Raw genomic sequence first — 17,799 nt, 5'->3', positions numbered from 1 at the left:
GCCTACGTCACACACCCATAGTAAGCGCACGGTAGCCTACGTCAGCAGCCTGCGTGCGTTTCTCGGCCTCCCATTGGTCAACAGCACATTCCTATCTCTTCAACACAGTAGCCACCTAGTGGGCTGTTGGGGAAGCTGTTTTGACAGCAGCGGGCGAACAGAGCTCTGGTTTCAATACTTGCCGCTAGTAACTATAACCCGGTTTACATAGCATTTTTGACGAGGCTCTAGCTCGTTAATTTGGCGATGATTTCGATGCAGTGGTCTTCAAATATTTAGAGGGGATCATTTTGTAAATTGTTAAGCACCATTGGCATCTTTTGCAACATCACGGACGGAGATATAAGCTTGCAACAAACCCTATGTAAACCGGTCTTATTTTACTTCATTTATTTTGATGTATATATCCTTCTTTACATCCAATGCGAAATATTTAATAAATTAAAGTGCACAATGACAAGATAGATTTAGACAACGAAAGCTGTAAATTTGGATCTTAGTCATTGGATATTTATTACCCGCTAGGGGCATTCCGAAAAGGTAATAAAGTTTACACAAGTTATATGATACCATTAACAATTTACCGAATGGTAAATTGTCAATGGTACAATCAAGGGTACAATTCACCCAATTGTAAATTGTCTGGAAGGCGTTTCGACATTTTGAAACATATGACAATCTGTCCATATGTGTTCCTCAACTCCCGACTGGAAAAAATGCCTCCACTACGCTGAAGTTCTCGGCGGAGGTGATGCGCCGAAATTTCGGCGCAAGGGTTTATGCGCCGAAATTATTTTACCAAGCCGTGCTTCATGCGCCGAAAATTTTCAAGGCTTACTGATGGCTGCAGGCTGTAGCCACGCACTTTTCGTCGAGGGGGGGGGGGGGGCTGGCGTGTGTGTGTGTGGCTGTCTTCCAGTGACTACTGTCTACAGACGGTTGTTGGCACGGTCGACGGGATCGGGCAGACAATAGACATCAGCAGGCCATGCGGGACCGAGCACCAGCGTTCGCTATCACAAAATCTCCTGACTCACAAACTCACTGGCATGTTCCATAACGTAACCTTTATTTTGTTGCCCGGCTCTGATCAGCAGTATGTGCCCAGCCGGTGACTGACGCCTGACGGGGCCTTCAACAGGCGTGGTGCAAGCACGGCCGATGGGATCGGGCAGATACCAGGCCACGCGGGACCGATTGCCAGCGTCCGCTCGCAAACCACACGCCGGAAATACAGGAATCACAACGGTCAATACGCAAACGATAGCATACGTTATCTGAACTAGGGGATCCGACAATCCATAACCTCACTCTCGATCGGTGAACTGTTCCCGCCGTGGGAGAGTCACAATCAGGTTCACTGAACATGACTTAAATACCCTGAGACGAACACGAGACAAGATAAGTGATATTTAAGATGTTTAACTCCCGAAGACATTTAACCCTCGCCGGCCGAGGGGGGTTGGTGCCACCCCCTGACGGGTTTTTCGCGACTGCTCCGGAGCCGTTTGCGATAGAGAGATAGAGAAAACCGTCGATTTACGCCGAAGTACGCCGAAAATTTCGGCGCAAGCCGTCGATTTACGCCGAAGTACGCCGAAAAATTTCGGCGCAAACGCCCAACTACGCTCGAGTTCTCGACGAAAGCGTGCATTTTTTCCAGTCGGGCCTCAACTTGTCTTATTCCAAAAACAACAGCAACAAGAACAAGTTCCTTAACTTCCTATGCTGCTCTTATTCATATTAATGCATAAAAGGAATCACAAGCTTTGGCATAATGTTCAAGAAACTTAAAGACAAAATTTCTGAAGAGGTTGGGCAGTCGTCCATTCGCCTTCCTATTCAGCAACTCTCGTCACAGGTGGGTCGTGATAATTGTTTGTTTGACAGATTCAATACCTTATTAAACATTTTGATTTGTTTAAATGATGTAAGGCTGAAGGTGCTTAACTTGCAAGTTACATTGTAGGTACATCAGTTGTTGACTCCACTTGGTATTCTTAGTAATAGTGTATTGTGTTATCTAAATTGCAAATGCATAATCCTCTTAGTTGTGCTTAAGTAAACATTTCATAGAAATATCCTGCTCAAATCTGGGTTTTGCATGCATCTTCTGTTCTTTTGCTGTCATTTAGTTTTGCTTTGTTATACTGATTTATTTTGTGCCTTGCTTTCCAGCTCGCTTCCTATGTGTCTGAGGGCTCTCGCATTGGGCGGAGTGACCTTAGTCTTGCCAGCTCGGCGGCTGCCCCCAAGCCCCGTGCTGCAGAGGTATGGAATGCTAACGTAATGGCTGAATCAATGTTGTTTGTTCACCATCTTATTATTATTTTTTTTTAAGAGGGTCTGCATTACCTATGTGTTGTCAAATGTCAATAGTGTTCTGGTAGAGCTATACATCTTGCCACTGTGCCACCTTGCCACCTCCCCTAGGATTTAGGAAGATGAAATGAAGTGTAATGACAAGAGGCATAAGTTCTTTTTATTGCATCTTGTGAAGGACCTTGTACCACTCTTACAATATTTTGTGATCTCGAGGGCCAAGAGAAAACATTTCATCATTGAATGGATTACCACCATCACTTAATTGTAATGATGCAAGATCTGATATCTGTTTTGATGATTGTCATAAGGCAGCATCCTGTCGGCTCAAGGTCTGATTCCCTCTGTTCTTATTCCCTGTCTCGTTCTGTTTTCAGTCAATTGCTGATGTTTCTGTGACCAGTGAGGTTCTTGACAGCAGTAGGATCAGCATTGATGGAGATGGTAAGCCTGGTGCTTTCTTACATATACGCTTGACATTCCTGGTACTTTTGAATCGGGCTGACTATGTTTGTCTTGAGTGGCTTGGGCCCTGGCCTGTCCCCTTTCATGTTAGCCAACCCTGTCATTCTGTTGTGACTTTGTTGTGCATACAGTTATTATCTTTGGGTTTGATTCTATTTAAACATTGGTAAATTCCAAATTCCAAGCCATGGTCACACTGCTCTATTCTAACCTGTCACCCCTCGTGCTCTGCCAGGGTGTGAGTCGCGCGCCGGCGGCGGCGCCCGGCCCCGACACCAGGCCAAGACTGTGGGAGCCTGTCTGCGGCACCCGGACGGCCACGTTCACTGCCAGCACGTGAGTCACTGGTCCGGGGAATGTAGGGGAGGGGAGTCTGGTTCGGGCCAGTGCGGTGTGATTGTGGGGGCGAGGTGAGACGTGAATGGAGCTAGTTGTGTCATTGATCTGGTCATTGATTTGTCCTCGCCGAACACTCCTCTTTGAAAAGCCGCGTCTGTTGAAATATTCAACTCAGATGTTTACTTTGATGGCATACGGAGCTAAGGCATCGGAAATTTCTTGCCTCCGACGTCAGCCGTATTTTATGCTCGCTGCCAACTGAGGCCCGAAAGTGTTGCACCGTAAAAGGAGACCGTTTTACTGCCGACCGTTAAACATTGGGAGGCCTCAGCAACCCATAAGCACGGATTTAATATGGATATCCTCATCATGGTTCACCTATCGTGTGCACGGATCCTACCGCAAAATGATTGTGATGGCTGTGTCTATCGTAGTTTGTCGTCTCCATAGTCATAAATCGAGGTGGATATTTATTAATTACCGAATACCACCACCTCCGTTCGATCTGGCTAACTAACCTCACCCGCTACCTCCCGCCAGGCGGACCTGGACGCGTTCAGTGAGATCAGCTCCATGGCCAGTCTGGGCACCGTCTCCAAGGAGCAGCTGCTGCACAGCTACCAACGTATCCGGGCCAAGTACAACCAGCAGAGGACGCGGCAGGCTGAGCTGGCCCGCTCGTGCCACCAGCTGGAGACGGACTGCAGACAGGCGCAGGTGGGCGACTGTGTTCCCCAGGCGTCCCCCGGGCGCAGGTGGGGGACTAACTGGATGGTCACTGGCGGGATGTGGTGACCGGCTGCGATTGGGGATCGAGTGGGGTGTTGATGAATATCGCCGTGTAGCAACTTATGAAGACTTGCTGATTGCTGAGAGTTTAGCTAAGATGAACGGTTGGAAATGAAGTAGGCAACTGGGGCAATCAGTAGAAGATGTTTGGTATTTGGTTCAGTGCATGAACTATGTTATGTTCAATGTCGTTTAATTTGTTGCAATATACAATGGCGATTCAAGCCATTTTTTGCAGTGTGTATTGGCCTTTTCCATAAATGTGTCGCGTCTGGTGTCCGCAGGTGTCTCTAAAACAGAGTGAGTCTAGAGAGGAAAAGCTGAAAGCCGAGCTCAAACAACGAGATGAGCGCATTACCCAGCTCAGTTCCAGCGATAAGGTAAGTGAGCGATACACGGAATGAATGTATGTTGCTGATTTCGTGATCTTCATTCATTCATTCGTTTTTTATCCATTCATCCATTCATTCATTCATTCATTGATTCATTCATTCATTCATTCATTCATTCATTCATTCATTCATTCATTCTTTCACTGAACCATCACATCCCACCCTTCCCAGGCCGCAGACGCGACTGGAGATGGCGACACGGAGTCCTCGCCAGCTGCCGCCGCTGTCAACGGTACCACCGCCTCTCCTGGGCCCAAATCCGCCGAGGATGGCCCGACAGACGACAAGGTCACGGCAGAGCAGTCGGCAGAGGTCACCGCGGAGCTGGACCGGCTCAAAGGTAGGTCTAAGAGTATGCCTCCAGCAGGTAGCATTTCGTGGCGCTTGTTCGTGTTCAAATCTGAATGTGTGTTATCTGTGTTCAAATCTGTGTTAGAAATCTGAATGGTCGTACCATCAGCTTATCCATTTTTCTCTCGGCTCTTGTTCAGACGATGGGTAATTGACCATGTTTTCGTTGTTAACCCGTGTAGCGCAGAAGCAGCTCACCAGCTGTGTTTGGATTCCACTGACATTCCGTTCCACGTCTATCTCCGCAGACAAGGTGTCCCAGCAGGAGGCGCTGCTGCTCAAGTGTAAGGAGAGTATCCGGCAGCACAAGGCGCGTCTGTCGGCCGCCACGGCTGAGAGGGATCAGCTGAGGGATTCCAGTGAGCAGCGGCAGGCGGAGCTCGCCACCCTGCAGGTAACGATCCACGGGAGAGGGAGGTAGGCAGGGCAGTGAAAGGGGCGGAGGGGATCAGTTTAATGCTGCCATTTATGATGTAAAAGGAAGATGCTTGTGGTTTACTCAAAAATGCTGCCAGAAGTGAACGATTTTTCTTTTGCCGTTACGTTTAACTGTAAAATGAGATGTTGCTATGCGTGGTGCGCGTTTTGTTTTGAAGTAACCGGCCAATTCCGTTGTTAACAAAGACGGGACGACCGAAATAATTTTACCTACTTTTCCTTTGCCATTATACCGTCTAACGGTCGTTCCCAGCCTGAGCCAATGTTAGTTTACTCATGTTTCTGACGTTTTTTTTTTGCCAGGAGAGCGCAAAGGCGGAGTCTGCTCGTTTGGAGGAGACGGTTTCTGAACTGCGAGAGTCACTGCTGCAAAAGGATGCCCAGGTAGGGTAGATACTAGATGGGGGACTGGGGTGAGTCTTGAATAACTATACAGTCAGTTTCCGATCGTAAAATCATCATCAATGTTCGTTTGTATCATCCAGGTACGAAACGTGCTGCTGCCTGATAGCATAATCTCTTCTTGCTGTATTTGACGAACCTTGTGTCGTTCACAGGTTCAGCAGTTGCAGCAAGAGTTTGAAGACTCGCAAAAGCAAGGTAAGTTGGGTAGGATGGGCGCAGGCAGTTTAGAAAGATTATTTGGTTTGTAGTAAAAAAGTTGCATTAAGTTTTGCACAATTTTTGCAGAATTTAGTCATAAGCATTACAGCTGCAATGAATTATTACATTTCTGGATCCACCTGACCATTCTGTCATTTTGACCAGCTATAAGGGCCCTGTTTCAACGGTGATAGCAGCACGCTACTATTCCATTTCGCGAGCTGACGTTGGTTTCAGCTACGTTCAGGGTCTTCCTGTAATAGACCCTATTGAAAATGGTTCGTTGGCTTTCGGCCTGAGTACTGACCCTGTGTGTAGTACGAGTTGATAAGGGGAACTTACCGTGTGCATATTCTTTTTTCAACAGTTTCTGCTGAGCGAAACTCTGCGGCGGCGAGCAAGAGTGAACAGGAGCAGCAGACAAAACAGCTGCAGCAGAAGTTTGATGATGAAATGGAGAACCTCAAAAAGGTATAACCTTTTCTTCTTCTTTTTTTGTGCGTTAAAATCATAGAAGTACGCATAAAGTAGTTGCTTTGTTCGATATCGAGCATTTTCCCGATAGATATTGCCTTATGTCATCTAACGCCGGTCATTTCTGTCGCAGGAGCTCACTCAATGCCAGCTGGACCTGGAGGCGAGTCGGTCCCCTGTCGAGGAGCAGAGTGTCCAGCTGAGCTCCCGTCAATCGGAGGCCGGGGAGAGGGACCGGGAGATGACCGAGAGAGCTGCCGTACTCTCCCAGAAGGAGCAGGGGCTGCAGGAGCAGGAGCGACTCCTGCAGGAACGGCTGGAGGGCGTCTCCAGGGAGGAGGACAGGATACGACAGGAGCAGGAGACTGTGGATCAGGAGAAGACGCGGCTGACGGAGCTGGACGCTACGCTAACCCAGAAGGAGGAAATTGCGAGACAGAGAGAGACGGAACTGAAGGAGCTGGAGACTAGCTTGGGAGAGAAGAGGAAGAGGCTGGAGGAGCAGCTTAGTCGGCTCCAGGAGGAGGGGGTGGCACTGGATGGTGAGAAGAAACAGGTGGAGGATAGAGAGACTGCGGTCAAAGAGCAGGAGGCTGGATTATTAGACAAACAGACATTGTTAGAGAAGGTAGAAAATGGGCTCAAAGAAAAGGAGATGTCGCTCAACGATCTGGAGACTCGCCTACACCAACAGGAAGTGTTGGCCCAAGTGCGAGACTCCGACTATCGTCAGAAGGAGGAATCCCTGCAGGAGAGAGAATCCTCGCTGTGCCAACGGGAGGAGGCGGCGAGAGAGCAGGAGTCGGTCTGCCAGCGCAGAGAGGAGGCGGCGCAGGAGCGTGAGACTCGCCTGGAGCAGAGCGCGCGCACTGTTCAGGAGCAGGAGAGTCGGCTGGTGAGGAGGACGGAGGAGCTGGAGCAGCGGGAGCGGGACCTGGAGGTGGCCAGAGCCAGCATGCAGCGCACAGACGAGGAGGTGAGAGGACACGCGGGTGATCGCGCTCGGTACCGGGGAGCGCAGCGGGGAAGTGCTTCTTTTGTTTATCTACTTTACTTCTTTGGTGTTGAGTCAATCAGGTATCAGCCATAGACCACTATATACCTGGACTGTGCACTGATATTGCCGACTGCCATTAGGGCCCTGCTGGAAAATTTGACGTAGCACGCGGAATTGTGTGTTGATGCTCTAGTAAGCCCTAGGCATATAGGTATATAGTGGTCTATGTATCAGCTTGTTTTGTGTGAGGCTTCATCGGGTTGGTTGGTAGGCATCTTATTGAGCGATTTCATTCATTCATTTACTCATTCATTCATTCATTCGTTCGTTCATTCATTCATTCATTCATTCATTCATTCATTCATTCATTCATTCATTCATTCAGAGAAGATGTACACAATTTAACGGACAGCGGAATCCAGTTTATCGCCTGATTCTTAACACTTTGATATTTTTTTATTGAGATAAATTGTGTTATTTCAGGTGCAGCAGAAACAGGGAGACAACGAAGCACTGAGAGGCATTGTCTCCCGTCTGGAGGGAGACTTGGCTGCGGCGAGGCAGGAGGTGAGACAGAGGCAGGGAGACACTGACGAGCTGCGAGCCACTGTCTCCCGTTTGGAGGCTGAACTGAAGACGGCTCAGCAGCGAGCCGAGAAGGCGGCCGCGGAGGTCAAGGAGACCGCCACCCGGCTCAGCGAGGAGCATAGGTATGTGTGATGGAAGCTTGGAACCAAGAAAATTTATAGTCTCGTTGACTGACTCCCATATCAGTTTATCGACTGTCGATATGGCGAAGGGTGATGAGGCGCTGGTAAATGTTATGTCTGATGGTATGGGTAGCACTTAATGGTATGTCCAGAAATGCTTCCATTTTAATGCACCGTTTTTCTGTATGTTGCCGCCATTGAGATTCGTTATTTTTGTTTTCTGAGTATGACCGTTCTAACACATTATTTCTCTCATCCCTCCAGTCGGCAGCTGGCCGCTGTTAGCGACGAGCAGGCCCGCTCGGTGGATGCCCGTCTGACGGAGCTGTCCAGCCAGCACCAGCACCGGCTGCAGGAGCTGAATTCCCAGCACCAGACGGAGCTACAGGAGCTGAACTCTCAGCACCAGGCAAAGCTGGAAGAGCAGAATTCTCAGCACCAAGCTGAAATACAGGAGCTGGGTTCGCAACACCAAGCTGAACTGGAGAAGCAGAACTCACAGCACCAGACTGAGATGCAGGACCTCCAACAGCAGCTTCAGACGGAGCGCTCAGAGGCCGAGACCGGTCGAACCGAGCTGCAGCGGCTGGACGGGAAGGTGACGGAGCTGGAGACTGAGCTGGAGTCCGAGCGGAGTCGGTCAGAGACCAGCCGTGGGCGGGGAGACCAACTGTCCATCCGCGCGGAACAGCTGGAGGCCCAGCTGCTGACGGAGCGGGGAGAGGCTGAGAAGGCTAGGGAAGAGCGGGACGAACTGGTGCAGAGAGTGGGTCAACTGGAAACGGAACTGGAAACTGAGCGGGTAGAGCGTCAGAGCAGTCGGAGGGAGTGTGACGATCTGACCCAGAAGGTGCAGCAGTTGGAGACTGAACTACAGGCGGAAAGAGGAGAGAAACAGGAGAGTAGAGAGAAGCAGGAGGAGCTGCTGAAACGGACGGAGGAGATAGAGGCGCAGTTACAGGCTGAGAAAACGCAGAGTGAAACTAGTAGAGAGGAGTGGCAGCAACGTGCCAAACAGCTGGAGGAAGCTCTGCAAACTGAACGGGATCAGAGTCAGGCCGAACGCGAGAAACAGACGGAGCTTGCAAGACAGAAGGAACAGCTTGAAGCTGAGTTGATAACGGAGCGAAGCTTAAGTCAATCGAGCAGTGATGAGCTAGCTCGTCGCGCGAAGGAGTTGGAAGCTGAACTGCGCACTGAGCGAGCTCAGAACGAAACAGCTCGAGAGAAGGAGGAGGAGTTGAGAAGGCGAGCTGAGGAACTAGAGGCCAGGCTGAACGCCGAGCAAGCTGAGAACCAAGTCGGCCGGGAACAGCAGGAGGAGCTGACAAGGAGAGCCGAAGAGCTAGAAGCAAAACTTCAGAGTGAGCAATCTGAGAATGAATCCAGCCGAGAAAAGCTTGCCGAATTAGCAAGGCGAGCGGAAGAGCTAGAGGCCAAACTCAAGATCGAACAAACTGGTAAAGATTCTAGCCAAGAAAAGCAAGAGGAACTAGCTAGGCGAGCTGAGGACCTAGAGGCCAAACTGAAGATAGAACAGGCTTCGAACGAATCTGGCCGTGTGGAGCACGAAGAGCTGCTGCGTCGAACTCAACAGCTAGAATCCCAGCTCCAGACTGAACAAACCCAGAATCAGACCAGTCTCGCCGAGCGCGACGAACTGTCCCGTCGTGTTGAGTCTCTCCAGTCTGAGCTTGACTCTACTCAGAGCAGCTCAGCTGCCGAGCGGGAGAACCTCTCCCGTCGCGTGGAGTCCCTGGAGTCCGAACTAGCGGCCGCCCAGGCTCGGCAGGACGCGGACCGCACCGATCGGGAGGAGTCGCTTCTGCGCTCAGAGGACCTGGCTGCTGCCGTGTCAGCAGTCGAGGCCAGTCTGCGGGACGCCGAGCCGGGCGGTCCGGAGACGGAGACGGCGGGAGAGCCGGCGGAGCGGGCCGGTCCCCTGCTGCGCCGCTGCGCCGGCCGCCTGACCAGCCTCACGGCCGCACTGAAAACGGAGCGGGCCCGCCGCCGGCGCCTGGAGGCCAGGGCGGCCGCCGCCTCAGCGACAACGAGCGAGCCGGTGAGAGGGACTAATTGACTGGGTGACCGTCTTAGATAACTACATTACTCTGTATGACCCTACTGTCTTTTTGTGGTGATATTTTTGCACCATTAGTCACTTACTTTGTGAAATAGAAATATAACTAACTGTTGCTGTGTAGCTCTCAGCTTCACCGTCAATCATCGTGCCTGCGGTGCCATCATGTGGCGTCCTCATCCACTGACATCAGTAGCCGCTCATAACTCGCGCTCTGTTGTGACAGGTGGCGGCGTCGGCGGCCGAGGGGCGGCTTCCCACCGAGCCGGCCGGGCCGCCGGCGGTTCTGGAGACTCAGATGGAGACCGTGCAGATGCTCGGTCTGCAGGGAGCGGTAAGACTCGACTGTGAACGGATGGGACGGGGTTACTCATGTCGGGGAGATGTGAAATGATTAATGGTTTTGTTGGGTTGCGATGTTTTGGTTTCTGTTGGTTGCGGTGGGGATTAGCCTCGGGATATTCAGGGAAATATTCAACGCTGGTGGTCCGGCTAACGCGCTGATTTTATGAGGCATTCAAACCGGTAGTGTAGGTTGATGTGTTTATCTTTGGCATGCACCCGGGGGTTTTGTTTATTAGCTCAGAGCGTCAGTGAGTCAGTAATGCAGGCGTCTGTGGTTGATGTAGATCGGGAGTGGAACTGTTGGCGGCACAGCCGACGGCCGGGGCTCGTTTTTAACTGAGGGTGCTGGAGGTGTGAACAGCGGACGTATTTTCTCAGGGGGCTTCAACAGCTGTGATATGATATGCGCGACATCTGCTGGACGTGGTGCCGTGGGATCAATGATGGGCAATGTTTTTAGTCTCAAACCATTCCTTCCCATTTTTATGTTTGCTTCCAATCATAACTTGCACCTCGTTTATCTATGCTGTTTTCTTGCTCAGCCTCTTCCGCTTTAATGGTGTCCGTTCATGATAACAGTTGCCATAAAATTTCTATTTTACCCTCTTCCTGGCATCTCAACCCCGTTCCTCTATCACCAGTCGTCTCCTACTCTGATTTCCCCTCTCTCACTTTACCATGCCCGCCTCACTCCATTCGCCCGCTCCCAGCAGATTCGGAACGGATTGGACTCCTCCTCTGCGGGCTCCGTGGGGAGCCCGGCGCCGCCGGCGGACGGACAGGCGGCCGTGGAGGCGGCGACGGCGTCCCTGCAGCGTGAGCTGCTCTCCTACCGACAGCAGATGAAGGAGACCAACGAAAAACACCAGTGAGTGGCGGTAGTGTGCCATTAATGAAAGGAATTAGATGGACGGGGTTGGACGGAACGTCCAGTGGGGGGGGGGGGGGTCCGTCACCCCCCCCCCCCACTGGATGTGGTGACGGAATGACGTGAATAACTTACTTACAGCATATTCAGTTACTTAACAGCATATTCCTTTGCTCGCCAATCATTCACAATATTCTCTGCGCAACTATGCCTTGGTTTATCATACGTTTATCATGCGTATATGGCTAGCCTGCGTGATTGTTCTAAACTCCCTCCGTCTTTGGCCTGCCCATTCACCTGCCAATCTGACCCCCTCCCCCCCCCCCCCCAGACGGGAGCTGGCGGAGCTGCGCCGGTTGCTGGAGCTGCGGCACGCCTCGCCGCCGTCGGGCGCCGCCGCAGCCGACCTGACCTCGGGACTGGATGCCCTCACAGAGATAGAGTACCTGAGGAATATACTGTACCAGTATATGATGGGCCGAGAGCCACTGGTGAGGTCATAGACGGTGCCATGACAGCTGTGAATATGTCAGAGTTTCTGCTGAGTAGTCATTTGGAACTTGAAATAATATATGCCATTGCTTATAATATATGACCTTGCTTATAATATATACCATTACTTTTTTAAGCCACACGGATCCGCATTAGTGTGCCGGGAAGGTTTGACCATGCATGCATACATAAAAATCTGTTTGCTCTATTCCGTTTTACCTTCTCGTCATGTGTGCTATCGTGTCTTGTGATACCCTGTCTGTAACCCTCTATTCTGACCCGATGTGACCTCATGTTCTCTCTGTGCGGCAGACGCTCGCCAAGGTGATCACGGCGGTACTCAAGTTCAGCTCGGAGCAGACGGCCAAAGTGCTGGAGAAGGAGGAGCAGCGGCAGTCGGCGGTGAGTGAAAATAACGCTCTGAGAGAGACGCGTAGTGTCAGTCACAGTATCATGCGCGGTATGATGTCAGTCACACAGTCCGGATGGGTGTGGAAAACGATGTGGGTAAGCCGACAAGGGGGCCAGTGGATTAAGTATGGTGCCTTGGAGCGATACTGTCCGTGCAGTAACTTAGGAAAACATTTGCAATTTTCATTTGAACGTTCGACGTCGCTTTCTTAATACATAATGCCTCCAGTAACGTGTCAAGTGATCCTTGTATTCGACTTGGTGAATCAGTTAATGTCGACTTGCTCGCATGCTGTATTTCTCGAATAAGACTGAATAATAGTTGAGCGCCGTTTCCTGTTTATCAATATGCACAGTCTGTCTTAAAAGTACCGCGCAAAGTGACGGTGGATCCATCAAGCCTGACCGAGGAAGGGCGTACTATAATTTGAAAGTCACCGAACCAATTGACCTGGGGAAGGGACGAGAATGAGGGCTGCAGCCCGGATCATCACGGGCTGCGTCGCGTCGACCCCGACACATGCGCTGATGGCGGAAGCGGGCCTCGCCCCGGTGGCCTCAAGAAGGACCACGCTAGCTGCTCGACTGCTGGCGAAGGCGCGAGCCCTCCCAGAAGAGGACCCCCTCCGGCGAGTTGCGGACAGCACGGCAGTGAAGCGGCTGACGACGGTGGCAGGCTGGAGAGAAGTGGGACAGGTGGCGTGGACGGAGGCTGGAGTGGCGGCGAGGATGGAGCCCATCCTTCAGCCCCGTACCCCACCGTGGCTGCGACCCGCGCCGGTCACCTTTGACCTGGAGGCCGGGACGCGCCCACCACCTGGATCGCCCGCTGATCGCCGAAGACAAGAGGCTGCCCTCTGTCTGGCCTCCCTCCCCCAGTGTGCCACCTGGGTGTGGACGGACGGTTCAGCGGAGGAGGGCTTCAGGGACGGCGGCGCTGGAGCACTCATCGTGTGGCCGGACGACGCAACAAAAGAGCTCCGTGCCCCGGCCGGTAGTTTGTGTAGCAGCTACCGGGCCAAGATGGTAGCCCTCCGCACGGCCTTGAGACACCTCTTGGATCACCCGGCTCACGAAGATGACCCCATCGTTATATCGACACTTTTTTTTAAACCCCACATCTGTTCTCCGGTGAATTTCCGGGAAGCACGAAAGATCTCTTTTTAGAAGTGTCCAATCGTCCGATCCTGATCAAATTTGTGTGTTCGTAAGCTTGCTATGGCATAGCTTGATCTGCCAAGACAGACAAACTTGAGAAAAATCGAGTGACTGTACCTTTTTTGAAGGTTTCTAAACAACTTGTCTGAACTTCACGGGAGAACAAATGTGGGGTTTAAAAAAAAGGTGTCGATATGTACAGACTCCCAAGCTGCCCTGGCGGCCCTCAGAAGCGGCCCTTCTGAGCAACGGACCCAGCTCAACAGTGAAGTCTGGGATGCCCTCACCCTCCTGACAAGAGAGGGTGCTCGCCGGCTCCACCTTCAATGGGTCCCTTCCCACTGCGGTTTAGAAGGGAACGAGCGGGCCGACGTCCTGGCCAAGGAGGCGTCGGCGCTCCCGCAGGAAGAGGTCCCCCTCGATGTGAGGACCGTGCTGAGGGCGTCCGCCAGAGCAGCGAGGACAAGAATCGGCAGACAACGCCCCAGTGGGTGGTACCGGGACCTGTGGGGCGAACGCCTGCCTCCACCTGCGGCTGATCTGGACCGCCACGCGGCTGTAGAGGTGCACCAGCTGCGGGCGGGCCACTGGTCGGGCTCCGCCCAGTATATGCACAGGATCGGCCGTAACCCAACGGTGGAGTGCCCTGGCTGCAGTGACCATGGATGCCGAGCGGGACGGTGTCCGGTGTGTCGGGAGGAGGCAGACACGCCCGGGCATGTTCTGCTGCGATGCCCTGCCCTGATGAACCTGAGGTTCCGCCTGCTGGGCACCATCCACCCGTCACACGAGGAGATTCGGAGCGCGGACGTCGTCGCGGCCCTGGCGGCCGCGACCAGACGACTTCAAAGCCGGGAGGCTTCGCGGCAGTGATCCTGCCGCCGAGGGGAATCAACAACAACAACAACAACAACAACAGGATGTCCATTGCTTCGGTGACTCAAATTTAGCACTCCTTCCTCGGTCAGGCTTGATGGATCCACCGTTACTTTGCACGCCGTACTTTTAAGACAGACTGTACGTTCAATTCAAGACATCTGTGCGCACTACCTTGCTTGGCTGGTCTGTATTTGAACTAACCTTACATGTCCCGTTTCAGCTGCTACCGCCGGCGGTCAACTCCACAATGGACTCGGTCGGTTCCACGCTCTCCGCGCTGTCCCCATTCAAATGGAGCTAACCTCAGCCGAGACCTGGCGTGTCTTGGCGTCCATAACAACAAACGGCCTCGGATCATGGCGGTGGGTGCTCTCCGTGATCAAAGTTTTACCATGACTGTGTGATGTGTGGAGAATCGGGATGGTATGGAGGTCGGGGACCTATTTATAAGCCATCAGTGCATACCAGTGATTTAGAGGATCGTGTGTGCCTGCTATCGAACGGATAATGATGTTGGGACGGTCGCTGGTGTCAGATGGATGTCTGTGTTGTGTTCCGGCTCGGTTTTACCGGCCGTCGTGTGGTCTCAATATGTGTGGTCCGTATACACCCAGTAGCCACGGGAAGCTGCAGAGATAACACCAGGACCGATTGAAGGGAGCCTTATGGTCGCGGCTAACTAATATGATGCTTATTTTACCCGGTGATCGTACACAGTGATTGTGTGGCAGTGTTATGAAATGCTAATTGGAACATATTTATAAGCTACATATGCATATTAAAATATATCAGCCTTTTAAAAACGATTTTTGGCATGTTCGATACAATACGAGCAGTCGTATCATCTCAGTATTCTCGTCTTATAAATTTTATCCGGGGTTTATTTATACCACACGCCCATGATGTCTATGTTTCCACATTCGGGTGTCTTCTTAGACCTGCCGCAACTGACCTTCCTATTCTGGAACTAGGGGTTTCCCGACCTTCACATCTATGACCTATCTACCAGAAGACGACGCATTCTTAATACTGAGAAGCTTAGACTGTGTTTATTCCATTAAGCACGGTCCTAATGCATGTCACTAGCGACGAGCAACGCCATTGCTTTCAGAGAACTGGCAGGATTTGTCCGTGGAAAAGTATTGCGTTGTTGTTAATACCTCCGATAGCCTTATTTCTGGAACAGTATAGCGAATGATTGGCATAGGTTTGTACCGAACATCTGACACGAACATAGCGTTTGCCAGTCAGCTGTATACAGTCATGACTGGCCAGAATGGAGGTGTAATACTCCTTCAGAATTTCAAACTTTTAGCCGATTGCTTTCTGGAAGGTAACCAGCTCAAGAAAACAACAGTAATACGTGATGGACAATGTAACAGGAATCATAAATATGTATTTAAAAGCATTTGTCTCTCGCGTTTCCATGCTCTCCCGCTCGCTGGACCCGAGGAAGTGGGAGGGAGTGGCTCCCTCGCGCATGATGTCCCGTCTACCGGGCTCTGCGTCATTCAGCGTTTCTCGTCTACTGTTGCTCCCCTCCCGCCGGACCGGGTGACACCGTCCAGTCGGACCGGCTCCGCCGGACCGGCTCGGCTGCCGGATGTGCACTGGTGCTGCCTGCCAACGAAACTCTAACTTTCGATATTCGGGGCTCGTCGGAATGTTGATATGGGTTTCGAACGGTTGAGTATCCGTATCGGTAGTTCAGTAAGAACGTCGGATTGTTGAGCCGTGGAGGATGAGGCCACTCCGCTATTTTACTGATCATTGGTTGTGAACATATTCGATCAGTCACGTCAAGCTTGATCGCACGTTTAACTTTTTATAGGTATCGTTTGTATTGTTGGTTCGGATTTTGTTCACTTTTGTTTGCGAAAAAATACGTAGTTGAGTGCATGTGGCATCGGAAATGGCTAGGCACTCTGGTTAGGTCGAAACTCGAAATTAATTATACACTACGTTTCCATGACACGTCTAAATCGATTTAGCGAAATTTCACGTGCGTTTTTCTCGGAAACTATTTATCTTATGCAAAAAATGAGCGTATATATGGTTTTAGCTAGCACCTAATCCTATATTTACATTTTTAAATTATGCCTAAATGCTATGATGGAGCAAGTCCATTTTTCAAAATCGGCTTAGCTTGTGCCATGGAAACGTAGCCATTAAGGTGATTTTTTTCTGATTCGCTTCAGGTTCTATTCGAAATTGATAGTGCACCGTCCTGGTCCCTATTGCATATAGCGAATCAGGTTCACTTACCTAAGACTCCAGAAGAAATTGCCCCAAATGCATCATTTCCCCCTGTCCTTGTTCTGTTTCCTTTTGCCCATGCCAAGCCATGTGCCTTACACACTGCCCACTGCCCAATCTGTCTCTGTATTGATCGGGCCGGTTCCCGTTCCGTTAGTGGAGGACAGGTTGCAGAGCATGAGACAGCCGAGGGCGCCCCAGGCCATAAAGCCGCGTGCAGACGGATCGATACGCCCAGTTATTGCTGCATTGTCTATGCCTGAACGCAATTAACATCGTCGTAAAACGGGTGCCCGCCGTCGCCGCCGGCGGGCGAAGCAATAAACGGACAAAGTTTCTCGGGGTGCGTCTGGCTTAAGTTTTGACTACCGTGCGTGACCTATAATATTGCCCGTTAAATGTATAGAAGGACGATTCGTTCGCGTTGCCGCTTTCAACATCGTTAACTTGTGATGCGTCTTTTCGTCATGCTCTGTAAACGTTCCTATCGTTGGCATAGCTCGATTTAGAGAAGCCGAACTCGTTTGTGCTGGGCCTGTCTTTGGCCCTACACAGGGACTGAATAGCACACCTATATAATGACCAATCATGTTCTCTGAGATTGCACTTCTGATAGTGACACATGATGGAAGACCTGCCCGGATCATGTCTTTGGCTCCTATCACTGATCAGTGATCAGCTTCAGCAGCCGAGATATGCGAGCTAGGCGCGAACTAAGTGCCGGGTTGGCCCGCAGTTTGCATCTCAAACGACTGCCGGGCCATGGACGAACGTAGCGCCCCGCGGCCGACGTGATGCAACTTTATGCACCATGTTCATTCCGGCACGTACGATGGCTTAATGAGCGCGGCCCGCACCATTTAACATACCGCGAGATGAAATGTGATGCAGTTTTGATGGGCCTTGTCAGAGTCGTTTGTATGTGCTTATATACGAGTATGATGGTTTATTTTCGTAGCTATGCACATGATGGTATAATGGGTGTGAACGACATGGTGTTAAGATCGACCCCGTTAAATTCCACACACAAATAGCCTGGTGATGACGCGCCAGGTCGAATAGCAGACTCTTTTCGATTTGGTATTATTTCTCTTATTTCTTCATATAGCGTATCACGGTACTCTCCTCTCATGGGTGGAGCTTTTCCAGGGAAGTTGGTGGGGCATAAAGTAGTCAAACTTACAGTGTCCAATTGTTGAGCTAGATAAAGTGCAACACTGACTCGATTCTTTTCATTACAGAGATAATGTTTGACATCAGACAGACATTTCAAAGCTCCCCAATGCGAAAAAGATTGGTTAGCTATGCAACAAAATCCTAAAAGTCAGCTTGAGTTGGTGGGGCAAAGCGCTTATTGGTGGGGCAAAACGGCAAGTTGGTGGGGCAGCCGCCCCACCAACTGAATAGGAAGCTCCGCCCCTGTCTCCTCT

General features: G+C 51.1%; 1 protein-coding gene across 2 annotated transcripts; it reads left to right on the top strand.

Moving 5' to 3' along the window:
- Positions 1 to 323: 323 nt before the first annotated feature.
- LOC122385250 (trichohyalin-like) lies at positions 324 to 14,920 on the top strand. 2 transcript variants are annotated; one of them, XM_043373384.1, is made up of 20 exons: positions 324 to 540; positions 1,699 to 1,861; positions 2,179 to 2,271; positions 2,700 to 2,766; positions 3,023 to 3,123; positions 3,667 to 3,843; positions 4,200 to 4,295; positions 4,479 to 4,647; positions 4,907 to 5,052; positions 5,400 to 5,480; positions 5,654 to 5,696; positions 6,067 to 6,170; positions 6,307 to 7,149; positions 7,654 to 7,880; positions 8,145 to 9,942; positions 10,187 to 10,294; positions 11,016 to 11,173; positions 11,505 to 11,664; positions 11,978 to 12,067; positions 14,334 to 14,920. In XM_043373384.1, the coding sequence occupies exons 2-20, from the start codon at positions 1,778 to 1,780 to the stop codon at positions 14,412 to 14,414; spliced, it is 4,626 nt and encodes a 1,541-aa protein (XP_043229319.1). In that variant the 5' UTR covers positions 324 to 540; positions 1,699 to 1,777; the 3' UTR covers positions 14,415 to 14,920. The 2 variants fall into 2 exon arrangements, with proteins under 2 accessions (XP_043229319.1, XP_043229320.1); XM_043373385.1 differs by having other exon boundaries at positions 325 to 540; positions 11,019 to 11,173.
- Positions 14,921 to 17,799: the final 2,879 nt, after the last annotated feature.

Source organism: Amphibalanus amphitrite, unplaced genomic scaffold, assembly GCF_019059575.1.
Source record: "Amphibalanus amphitrite isolate SeventyFive unplaced genomic scaffold, NRLGWU_Aamphi_draft 000212F_arrow, whole genome shotgun sequence".
NCBI lineage: Eukaryota > Metazoa > Arthropoda > Thecostraca > Balanomorpha > Balanidae > Amphibalanus > Amphibalanus amphitrite.
This window is presented reverse-complemented; position numbering and strand designations above follow the sequence as displayed.

Excerpts from the sequence above, each read along its gene's own strand:
- LOC122385250 (XM_043373384.1), top strand. The coding sequence starts at position 1,778 with ATGTTCAAGAAACTTAAAGACAAAATTTCTGAAGAGGTTGGGCAGTCG. Across the intron at positions 5,053-5,399 it reads CGGAGCTCGCCACCCTGCAG|GAGAGCGCAAAGGCGGAGTC; the intron begins GTAACGATCCAC and ends TTTTTTTGCCAG. Across the intron at positions 11,665-11,977 it reads TGATGGGCCGAGAGCCACTG|ACGCTCGCCAAGGTGATCAC; the intron begins GTGAGGTCATAG and ends TCTGTGCGGCAG.